The 12,378-nt window shown below is 39.4% G+C and overlaps 1 protein-coding gene across 1 annotated transcript; it reads left to right on the forward strand.

Annotated features, from left to right (window-relative positions):
* Window positions 1-1,104: 1,104 nt before the first annotated feature.
* On the forward strand, window positions 1,105-2,884 carry LOC122123315 (zinc finger protein OZF-like). The gene is made up of 2 exons (XM_042697669.1): window positions 1,105-2,559; window positions 2,726-2,884. Exons 1-2 carry the CDS (start codon window positions 1,105-1,107, stop codon window positions 2,882-2,884), a joined length of 1,614 nt encoding a protein of 537 aa, XP_042553603.1.
* The last annotated feature ends 9,494 nt before the right edge of the window (window positions 2,885-12,378 follow it).

The raw sequence follows: 12,378 nt of genomic DNA on the forward strand, positions 1-12,378 counted from the left end.
GAGTGTTAGCCTTGAGTTTAGGAGGTGTGATACAGCTCCTGGGCTCAGAGTTCAGGCCCCACAACCGATCCCACCCCCCAAAAAATAAAACAATTGAGAAACCAGATTTAGGAGCAACCCAGTGAACAGGATGTCTGCAACATTACATTAATGATGACCCAGCAAGAGCAATAGTTCTCCACTCTTTCTTACTCACAGGGCACTGTGTTCCTAAACCTATATTGATTGTGAAGCTGGAGCAAGGTGCAGAACCATGGATGAGAGAAGACTCAGAAGAGAATTTCACAGGTGAGTTAAAGCATCTTGAATAGTGATGTTGGGTCCAGAGCCCAGTGGGTCTGTTTCTCTTGAGCTGTACAGAGCAATAGTATTCCTAGTGCCCTTCAGTCATGTATGGAAGAGAACTAGGTGATCCTTTGTCTCAAGGAATTGTCAATCCAGAATTCTCGTGGAGACAAACTGAATTTGATGTTCCAGTGTAGTTAATGTTAGCACTTCTCTTTGTCTGTAGAGAAATCATTCATAAAGAGAAAAAGACAATAAGAAATGTAGTAAAGAGATCTCATTTTAAACTAGTGTTTTGCAGGTAGGAGGAAAATAGGATCAGGACAATTTCTTATCAGTGGTGCTGGGCATAGAGGGAGATTCAGAATGGAAGCGTTAAGAGTACAGAGATGAATAATTTGAGTAAATATTTCCTTGAGTAAAATATAAAAATCTGAAATACAGAAAAACATTATTTTCCATTGTAAAATGTCAGTACTACTTTCTTAATTACTACATTGCAGAGAAATATATATATTCTGCATAAAGCAATGCTTTGATATTTCAAAATATTGTAACAGAATGTGAGGAAATATCTTTACATTAAGGAATATATGGATCGCATTTATGTTTTTGTTTATTTTTCTATTATTCATTTTAGATGTCCCAGAAATGGAGGATGTGATTAGCACCTGCCAGGAACGTCACAATAAATATCTCTCTGAAGTAGCAATCATGAATAGTAACCTAGGGGAGGAAAAAGTGAGACTTATAAGAAGTTTTCATTTGAGCTCCATACAGAAGTCAGAACTGATTAAGAATAATGGGAACTCCTTAGGGATGAGGATAGAAAAGGTCACTGGCTGTCAGAGCATGGGTATTTTCAGTGAACCTGGTAAGATGTGTGCTGCATATAGTACTCATGTGTCTTCTGTAGTTGACAAATGTAAACAGTGTGAAAAGTCTTTCACTGAGAAGAAACACCCTGTCGTCCCTCAGAGAAAACACACAGGAGAGAAACCTTATGAATGTAACATGTGTCAAAAGTCTTTCACCCAGGAATCAAAGCTTACTGTCCACCAGAGAACACACACAAAAGAGAAACCTTTTCAATGTAAGATTTGTGGAAAATCTTTCATATGCAAGGCATATCTTACTAGACACCAGAGAACACACACAGGAGAGAAACCTTATGAATGTAACAAGTGTGGAAAGTCTTTCACCGAGAAATCAAAGCTTACTGTCCACGAGAGAACACATACTAGAGAGAAACCTTATGAATGTAACGTTTGTGGAAAGTCTTTCATCCAGAAATCAAAGCTTACTGTTCACCAGAGAACACACACAAAAGAGAAACCTTTTGAATGTAACATTTGTGGAAAGTCTTTCTCCTGGAAGGAATATCTTACTAGACACCAGAGAACACACACAGGAGAGAAACCTTATGAATGTAACATGTGTGGAAAATCTTTCACCTCGAAGACATACCTTACTGTCCACCAGAGAACACACACAGGAGAGAAACCTTATGAATGTAACATTTGTGGAAAGTCTTTCTCCTGGAAGGCATATCTTACTCTCCACCAGAGAACACACACAGGAGAGAAACCTTATGAATGTAACAAGTGTGGAAAATCTTTCACCCAGAAATCGATGCTTACTCTCCACCAGAGAACACACACAGGAGAGAAACCTTATGAATGTAACATGTGTGGAAAATCTTTCACCTCGAAGACATACCTTACTGTCCACCAGAGAACACACACAAAAGAGAAACCTTATGAATGTAACGTGTGTCGAAAGTCTTTCACCGAGAAATCAAACCTTACTCGCCACCAGAGAACACACCCAAAAGAGAAACATTTTGAATGTAACATTTGTGGAAAGTCTTTCTCCTGCAAGGAATACCTTACTCTGCACCAGAGAACACACACAGGAGAGAAACCTTATGAATGTAACATGTGTGGAAAATCTTTCACCAAGAAATCAAATCTTAATCTCCATCAGAGAACACATACTAGAGAGAAACCTTTTGAATGTAACAGTTGTGGAAAGTCTTTCTCCTGCAAGGCATATCTTACTCTGCACCAGAGAACACACACAGGAGAGAAACCTTATGAATGTAAGATGTGTGGAAAATCTTTCACCAAGAAATCAAATCTTAATCTCCATCAGAGAACACATACTAGAGAGAAACCTTTTGAATGTAACATTTGTGGAAAGTCTTTCTCCTGCAAGGCATATCTTACTCTGCACCAGAGAACACACACAGGAGAGAAACCTTATGAATGTAAGATGTGTGGAAAATCTTTCACCAAGAAATCAAATCTTAATCTCCATCAGAGAACACATACCAGAGAAAACTTATGAATGCAACTTGTGTCGAAAGTCTTTCACCCATAAAAGAAACCTTACTGTGCACCAGAAAACACACACATTAGAGAGACCTTATGAATGTAACATGTGTGGAAAGTCCTTCTCTTGGAAGTCAAGCATCAATGTCCATCAGATAATACACACAGGAAAGAAACCTTATGAATGTAACCTGTGTGGAATGACTTTCACCAGGAAGTCAAACCTCACTGTCCATCAGAAAAAACACAGGAAAGAAACCTTATGAAAGTCATGTTTGCGGAAAGATTTTCAGCCAGAAGCTACAACTTACTATCCACCAGAGAGCACACACAGGAGAGAAATTTTATGAATGTGACCTATGTAGAAAATCTTTCATGCAGAACATACACCTTTTTGTCCATCAGAAAAAAACCAACCAGAGAGAAATATTATGTATGTAGCAGGCATGGAAATTCTTTCACCTGGAAGGCCCAACTTAACATCCATCACAGACACAAGGAGAGAAACCTTATGAATGTGACCAATGTGGAAAGACAGCTTAACACACATAAGTTGATTCACACAAATGAAATAACTTAGGATTGTACCAAATGGGAAAGTCTTTGATCTGTAAGAAAATTGAAATTGCAATACAGAACCAATACAGGATACAGACCTTATGATATAGCAGATGTGGAGTCCTCGAACTACAAGACACAGCTCAGGGTTCATCACAGAACACACAAAACACACAGACACACATACACCCTCACACACAAAGAGGAGAAAAATCATATGTAGAAAAATTGGAAAGGTTTTCTAGAAAAAGTCATAACAGTAGTAAAGTCTTTCTTGGAGGGGTAACAATGCTTGATAGAAAATGTATTAATGACCTAACTCATATAATGGTATAACCAATCGATACAATATCTTTACAATAAAATATATATTTAAAAAATATGATGGATTAATAAAGACTAGAATCTCTGCATTTTTTTGGGGGGAGGTTCGGTCGTGGGGCCTGAACTCTGGGCCTGGGCGCTGTCCCTCAGCTCTTCAGCTCAAGGATAGCGTTCTACCACTTGATCCACAGCACCACTTCCGGCTTTTTTTTTCTTTTTGCTTATGTGGTGCTGAGGAATCGAACCCAGGGCCTCAAGCATGCAAGGCAAGCGCTCTACCACTGACCCACCTTCGCAGCCCTGCATTTTGTCTTGGGGGAGAACCCCAAAGTGTCTTCAGTGCTTGCACTTTTCTTTAATTAATCACTGGTGATGAAAAACTTGTGACTGATTCACTCTTAGCCCATTTATTTGTTCTGCTGAGTGAGCTATAATAAAAGACCAGTGTGGACGATGTGTCGCACCTGTGTTATCTCATAGAAGGCCAAAGTAGATATGACATTAGGGGAAATAATCAAGCACACAAAGATATTGATCAATCTCTCACAAAAATTGAAGTTAAAAAAGGAATAAAACCATCTGCCACTTGAGCTACAGCATCACTTCTAGACCTGAGAGAAAGGAAGGAAGGAGTAGGGAAGTGAGAGATGGAAAGAGGAAGGGAAGGAATGAGGAAGAAGGAAGAAATAAACTATTCAAAAGAAGAATGTTTAATTTTTGGTGAATGTGAGAATTATTGTTTCAGAGGTGGAGCTCAAGAAATATGGCTTTTACAAAAAGCAAATATTTGAATGTTTACAAAACGATAAAGAGGATGTAACATTTTATAAATTGATTTAGTAATACAGTAATATTAAGTAAGGAGGTCAGGTGTGGCTGGGGCCCTATTGGCCACATGGTAGATGGTGGGGTCAGGCATCTTGTTTTCATGCAGGGGGAAGGAAATGCCCCATCCATCACTTACCTCCCAACTGATGGGTGTGGCTGGATCCCTGGAAGCAGGCATGGGCATTTGGCTGATGTTACTCAATCTGAAAGTCCAGTGCCTGGAATGGGAATTTCCTGTAGGCCTTCCTCCTGCTTAGGCCCTATTTAGGCCGGACCAGCAGTGGCACCAGATGCCATGCCACATGTCTCTGTAATCATGTCCTGTGTGCTTTCTCCTGGCTTGTCTCTCGTCATCTGGTGTCCCAATTCATCACTTTCTTGGTGCTGATTGGTTTCTCGGTGCTGTTTTTATTCTCTCCCCCCCTTTCTGTCCTATTTCCAAGCTGTCTAAGTGTATTTGTGGACTGCAAGTCTTTGTTAGAACAGGCTGCTTGCAGACTGCTAGCTGTGAAATCCACTCCAGTATTCCATCTACCATAATGTGGCTTTGAACAAATATAGTGTCTTCTTTTACAGAAACAGAAAGGTTGACCTAAATTTAGAATTTCTAGAGCCAAGATCGATGCCACTGTATAGTTATGTAATTAAAGATATCCTGCAGGTATTTAGAAACAATTTCTGTTACATCAGAAAGAGCTTAATTAATAAACCAAGACCAAGGCTCCAGATCCTATATAAGCCAGTCATTCTAGATATGTCTAGAGCTGTTTGGTTACATGAAGAGCAATACTTTCACACATTCATGAAGGAACGTTATTGTGCCAATATGAGGTTTTGAACTCAAGAACTGAGTTGAAGCCAGCCAGAGCTGGCTTCAAAGGAGATTCTCTCATCTTGGCCTCCATAAAAGCTAGCCCTGTGGGCTGTTCTGAAGAAATCTGTCTCTGGGAACATGAGGTTTCCTTCAGTGCTTCAGTTCAGGCTTCCTGTGGCTTCAACAATTTCAGTATTTATTTCAACATTTCAAAAATAATAACTCTTCTTCACAGTATTTTCAGAATAAAAAAAGGAATCCTTAAATCCTGCCTATGATTCCATTTACAAGATAAGGACAGTGGAGTTCACATTGCAAGATTTAGCTAGTTGCTCGCTTAACGCCTTCCATCACACTGTTCACCCTTCTACTTTTTTGGGGTGGGGGGTCCGGGCTTGTGGCCTGAACTCTGCGCCTAGGTGCTGTCCCTCAGCTCTTCAGCTCAAGGCTTGCACTCTACCACTTGAGCCACAGTGCTACTTCCAGCTTTTTTTTTTTTTTTTGCTTATGTGGTGCTGAGGAATTGAACCCAGGACCTCATGCATGCATGGCAAGTGCTCTGACACTGAGCCACCTTCCCAGGCAAACGCTTCTGCTTATCTACAGAGGCCTAGTAAAAAAAATGGGATTGGGACGCACCTGTGCCCTTGGCCTTCCTATTTGTACCACACACACACACACACACACACACACACACACACACACACACACACACACACACACACGCACACACACACACTATCCATTTGGAAATCGCTCATTCTCCCATGTTTACAAACTGTATGCTTTCTGAGAAGGGATGGTTAACAGACTGGAGTCCTACCTAGGCCTGTTATATACCTCAAATTATGAACCAAAATACCACGTTCATTAAAAGTATGCCTGATGATAACATATTTTATTAATGTTTTGTATTATTTTTGTTATTATCATTTGGCCAACACTTTGCTTGAATTCAGAAGTAAAGGGACTTAATGCTCACTGAATTGGTAAAGTACCCTTTCCTCTTTTAATTTCAGACCAGCAATTAAAAATGAGCAATTACACTCCCTCATGTGTGGAATCCTAACTACTCAGGAAGCTGAAATTAGATAGTTTTGTAGGCCATCCCATGCAAAAGCTCCATGAAAATGGTATCTTAGCCAATAAAAGCATGGCTCTGGTTATATGTACCTGCCTTTTTACTACTTCTGATATGTAATTATAAAATTAATGTATGGAAAGGTCCAGGCAGAGAAGCAAGACCCTAAGGTGAAAAATCAGTGATACAAATGGTCATCTTCTATAGAAGGTAAAGGAAGCCTCACAAGTTTTTGCCCCTGAATTCGACCTGAGGACCAATAATGAGGTACGTGTAACCAATACATTCTTCCAAATATTTAGTGGAAGAATTTGGGTGTGGTTTACCCAATGATAGGTAAACAGTCCTTTACCAAGTGATTGCAAAAGGACCTTTGCATATGGCTATATGATGTTATGAATTTTATATCCTGTTATGTGGACACCATGAGTCCTGTTTGGATCAAGTAATTAAGATCTCCTGATCTAACAGGGCACTCGTGCTTCACATCGGGATTCTTACTTGCTCAAGAGCATGAGGTTTAAAGATCACAATTGAAAGGCAAACAAGGTAGGAATAGCTGTAAAAGTGTTATGGCCAATTATCACCAAATTTCCCACAAGTAATGCTGTGAATGAAGTTGATAGACTGTCAACACTTTTGTTCCTTTATTACCAAAGCTCAGGGACAGTACCCGGGCCCTGAGTAGAAAGAACTCCAGGGCCAGGGAAGATATTCTGGAAAATGGGTTTTTGGCCCTCGTGCAGAAAAGTTACCATTCTTGTTTAAGCCTAAAGTCCTCGATAGTGTATAGTCATTGTCCTCAATTGAGGTTGATATTGAAATGTCTTATAAGCCAGGGTAATGATAGATTGTACGAATATTTTGGTTTCTTTTGTCAAGTGAATCCACATGCACATACCTTTATGTTTCTGACTAGTTCATAAGTCCTTGTAGAGGTTCAAGATACTATGCAGGACAATGTGGTCCACGTCTGTAAAGTGCAGAATGAGACATTCAAAGAGAGATCTCAACATATAAAATGTGGCCAAATATTGCAGTATACTTGAAACAGTATCATAAGAAAAGAAGTATCAAGTAGTGATGATTTAAGGTCCCAGAATACCAATATATTTGAACGATAAGATTGGTCTATGCCAGAACTCAAAATGAAAGGTACAGGAAAGAAAAGTTTGGTAAGGAGCCAGCTGAGGAGAGGAGGGCAGTGCCAAAGTCTTCATGCAATAGGCAAACCTGGCAAGTCCCTTGGGACAGGAGTGAGAAGCCCAGAGCAGGGTGTGTGCTACCCATCAGTCCACCACCAGCACAGCATGGCACCTGCAGCATGAGCCAAGTTGCACACGTGTTTCCTGCAGGGCTGACTGTTGACACAGGGACCTGTCAGAGAAGTCAGTGGCCTAATGTAATAGTCTTGTCCTATGTAGATGATACAATTACTTGTGGACTAGAGAATTGGTAGTAAAACATTGCTAGATGAACTAGTAAAAATTCTTCAGGATGTGTGTGAATGTGTGTGCCCTAAGAAGAAAAGAAATTGAAAAGTAGTTCAGAGAGAACTTCAATGACAAGTGTGGGACTTGAGTGCACAGCAAAATAGATCCATTACTATCACAACAAATAGGTGAAAAGGCAGGGTTTCCTTCACTTATTTTTACCAACCCTTACAAATCCCATTGTGTTCAAAATAATAAGAATAGAAATGTATGTGTTGATGCTTAATGTTGTACAACAGCTAGTTTATAAATGACAGCAGAGGCCTAGGGTCTCTTCTGTGTGCTGTCCCTGAACTCTCTGTAAAGGAGGACAATACTATTGAACGTGAACTTATGTCACTTTTAAGTTTGTCGTTTAAATTCCAGAGGAATATTGGCTAATTTAAATGAGCAGACTTTTTGTTTTGCGGTCTTTAGGCTTGAACTCAGGGGACAGGTGCTGTCCTTGAGCTGCTTTTGCTCAAGGGTAGCACTCTACCACTTGAGCCACAGCACCACTTCTGGCTTTATCTGTGTTTGAGAATCTGAGGAATAGAACCTATCTCCTCATTCATGCGATGCAAACACTCTACCACTTAGCTACCTTCCCTGTCCTATAAGCAGACTTTTTATGTTAAAAGAAGAAAGAATAGGTTGCTATGTAGGATCCACTTTCCATGTGCAAGTCTGAAGGTTCAACCCCTCAAATTGAAAGGAAGAAAGTAGAAAATGGAGTGACAGGAAGTATTCAGTTACAACTACAAAGAAAATTAGAACAAAGGCAATGAGCAAGTAATTAGGTTTTTGTTTGGGATTGTTTCTTTATTCTTTCAATTGTTAGCTATGGGGTTTGAACTCAGGGAGGGCCTGGCATATTCCCTAGGCTTTTTACTAAAGGCTGGCATGCTACCACTTCCAGCCAGAATGTCACTTCTAGTTTTCTGGCATTTCATTGGTGATAAGTCGCAATGAATTTTCTGCTGATGTGGTGCTGAGGAATGGAACCCAGTGCCTCAGGTATGCAAGGCAAGCACTCTACTACTGAGCCACACTCCCAGCATGCCTCCTTTCTTAAAACAGTGTGGTTGGGGCTGGCAATGTGTGTTAGTGATAAAGTACTTGCCTAGCAGGCATGGAACACTATGTTTGATATTTCAGTACCTAATAAACAACAACAGCCCCCAAGTACCCCTAGAAGCACTGGTGCTGTAGCTCAAATGGTAGAGTGGTAGCCTTCAGCATAATGAATTTCAGGAACAGTTTTCAAGCCCTGAGTTCTAGCCCCAGGAATGTCAAACAAGAACAACAAAAACAAGATGAAATGAGCAAAAGAAAACAAAAAACCTAATGTCAGCAAGTTTCATTGATAAACACAACACACAAACACACACATAGACACACATACACAAATACACTTTTATCAAACCATAATCCTTTCCTTTACCATGTCTGCTCTCCGTTCCTGCACCAAGTGGTACCTACATCCACTGGAGAACTTACTCTGTGTTTCTCTGTTTTTGCATTCTTAAAAAAATTTATTGTGAAGATTAAAATATAAAAGTAGTAGCAATAGTCCTGAGAAAAATTCCAATCAAAAGTACAATAAAATAACCATTTCATACATGTTAGTGTGGCCATAGTTTTAAACAAAACAACAAAATCCTTCCAAAGTCTAACAAAAGCTAGGAAAGATGTGACAATTATGTGAACTTGGTGCATTTCTCTCAGGTGTGTAAAACTATCAAAGATGGGACAAAAAGTCCTAAAAAGAACTGAATATAGAATTACATAGAAATATGGTCCAGCACTTCTACACTTGTACATAACTTAGAGAAAAACAAAGATTTCTATAAATACCATCAAATACGGAGTAAGTTTCAAGAAAGACAAATACCACAAAGAAGTCCAAGAGTATTAACAGACATTAATTGAACTACTTATAACACACTCAGTCCTGTACAGCAGTCAAAATTACGTTTGACCACACTTTTTCAGCAAATCCATTAAAACTTCATTAGGATAGTCTCATGTTATTTTTGTGGATGTGATGTCTGATAAGATTCTAGGCAACCTTTACCTTCCATGAGAAGTTCCTTCTAGGTGTCATTGAATCACAAAAAAGTGAGGCAACATTGTGCTTAAAGTAAAAAATGAGAAGCAAACTAAAGCAAATCTGAACTTAACTTAGAAGCCAAGATTTGATCATCTGTTAAATCTACAAGCCATCTTTAGCTTTTTTAGAAACCTGTTCCTAAAGCTGAATCTGTTTTTTTTCTGTTTTTCAATCTTGGACATAGTTAGGTTCATAACATGGAATGTCAAACAGAGTGAGAAATAAAAGAATCTCATCAGAGATCCTTTCATTCTTTCTTGCTGTTGACAGTGAGTAAAGATTCTGGAACCATGGCTTGGAGAGAAGTCATATGAGAGTCAGAAAAGAACCTGTGTGATTTTACCCTCGAAGTTTCTGGTCAGAACATGATACTTGGACTGGTAAAGCATAAAGCCTTCATATGGGAGAAGAAACATTCCTGAATCATGTAGAGCATTAAAGTCTCCACTAAAGACAAATCCACAGAAGAGTGAAGTCTTATGTGTTACTAAACAATATTAACAGAAAATACACTACAAATGTAGATCCATAAAATTAAAGAGAAACAACTTATATAGGTATGTGCTTTTGCTTATACTTGTTGGTTGATTACACAGGAAATTCTTTTATCCAGCATTCTGGTTTTTCTTATACTTACCCACAATGGTAATTGTTAATATAAAATGCATGAACTTTGCAGTGACATTCACAAAAAAGAAAATCAATTCTGTTTACTTCAGTAAGGTATTTTTGATAGAAAGACAATATGAATCCTTTAAAAGTAGTGTTTGCACATTAGTACTGGGTTTTTCTAATTCACAAGAATGTTTTCTTACTTTGAAAAACTTAAAGAGAATTTATTATAGGCTTAGTGTTCACATTCACAATACTTAAGATGAGGAGTGTTACAAATTTCAAGGTGGCGAATTTTCTGTTTGTTTTGGGATTTGGACTGTCCTCATCCACATTAGCGAATGAATATCTTGCCTTAAAATTTTTCAAGTTTTCTATTTCATATTATTTTTTTAGGATATAATCTGAATTTAAAAGAGGACATTGTAACTGGGCTTTCATGTTTAATGGCTGTAATCTTTGCTACTTAGAAGGCTGAGAGCTGAGGAAAAGTTTGTATCCCCACTTTTGCTCCTTAGCTCCACCCAGACCTGAGCTCCTTCCAGACCTAGAGTTCCCTCCATACTGCTTACCACTCCCTCTCTCTACCCACACCTACCTGAGCATGCACCTACCTAACTTCCTGCTCCCCAGCTCCTGTGACTACCTGAAGAAAGACAGATGCATGTGCTCTGTCTCCTGGGAAATATGGTCCTTCTAGTAAACTTTATAATAATCTTTCTCCTGTGCCTGCTTGTGGTCCCCTGGGATACACATGAAGGATCCCTACAAAGATCACAAAATAAATCCATGGATAAAAGAACATCCGAGACACTTATCTCCAATAAAGTAGCCAAAGTAGCTAGATGTTGAGATGTGGCTTATGTGGTACAACATTATCATTGAACCAAATAATTTCATGATCATTTTCCAGACCTTGAGTTCAAGAATCAGGACAAGCACACACATATCTAGGGCATTGTATTTTATTCAAATTCTATTTTATCAATTGATTAGGAACACATAATCAGGAAGTCTCTCATTTTTTTTTTTGGTCGGACATGGGGCCTGAACTCTGAGCCTGGAGAACTGTTCCTCAGCTCCTAAACTCAAAGCTAGCATTCTACCACTTGAGCCACAGTGCACTGCAAGCTTTTTCTACCTATGTGGTTCTGAGGAATAAAACGTGGGACTTATTCACGCAGGCAAGCACTCTACCACTGTATCACTTGCCCCGACAGACTCTATTATTTTAAGCGATGGATTATAGGCCAATTATATTAGTGGAGAAATTGTAGTGTGTCAGAACAGACACATAAAGTGGAGAATATCTGTGCCAGCAACATTTTGAAATTTTCAAAAGCCATAGGAAGTGCAGAGGGTCAAAAGGGGATGAATATGTTTATATAAGACATTTTCAAGGAATGTTTAAGATTCATTGGCTTCAATTCACAAAAAGCAAGTTTATAAAGTCACATGGGTGAGTACCAGGATCTGTAGGTTCAGGAGTATAAGCGCACAACTCCTGACTCTCCTTGTCTAGAGGACCAGAGGTTTGTGAGCCAGTTTCTGGTACCCAGAGGAACAAATGCTAATGGCAGCACATAAAATATCATCAAACCCAGACTGGGGAAAGACTCTCCCTAGGATCCTCAGATGGCTTCAAGTTACACCTCCCAAGAAGACAAGCTGGGCTTCTACCTCTTGGCTCTGACTATGGAGTGCAAAGCTGTACTTAAGAGCACTTCCAGCAGCAAGACAAAAGGAAAGAAACCCGAATTTGCAAACTGAAAACACCAACAGTGACCAAGGAGGCATTGGCCTCTTTTCTCCCCTTTCCTTCAAACACACTTTCAAATGATCTGTGTCCTGATAGAAACTACAATTCCCATAATGGGATGCATTCACCTAGAGGAAGTGGGCCTGCTACAGGGTTTTCACTGGTGCCAGACACTTGGTCCTAAGTGTGCATGGATGCA

This window comes from Dipodomys spectabilis, unplaced genomic scaffold, assembly GCF_019054845.1.
Source record: "Dipodomys spectabilis isolate Male_0828 unplaced genomic scaffold, ASM1905484v1 ptg000227l, whole genome shotgun sequence".
Taxonomy (NCBI): Eukaryota; Metazoa; Chordata; class Mammalia; order Rodentia; family Heteromyidae; genus Dipodomys; species Dipodomys spectabilis.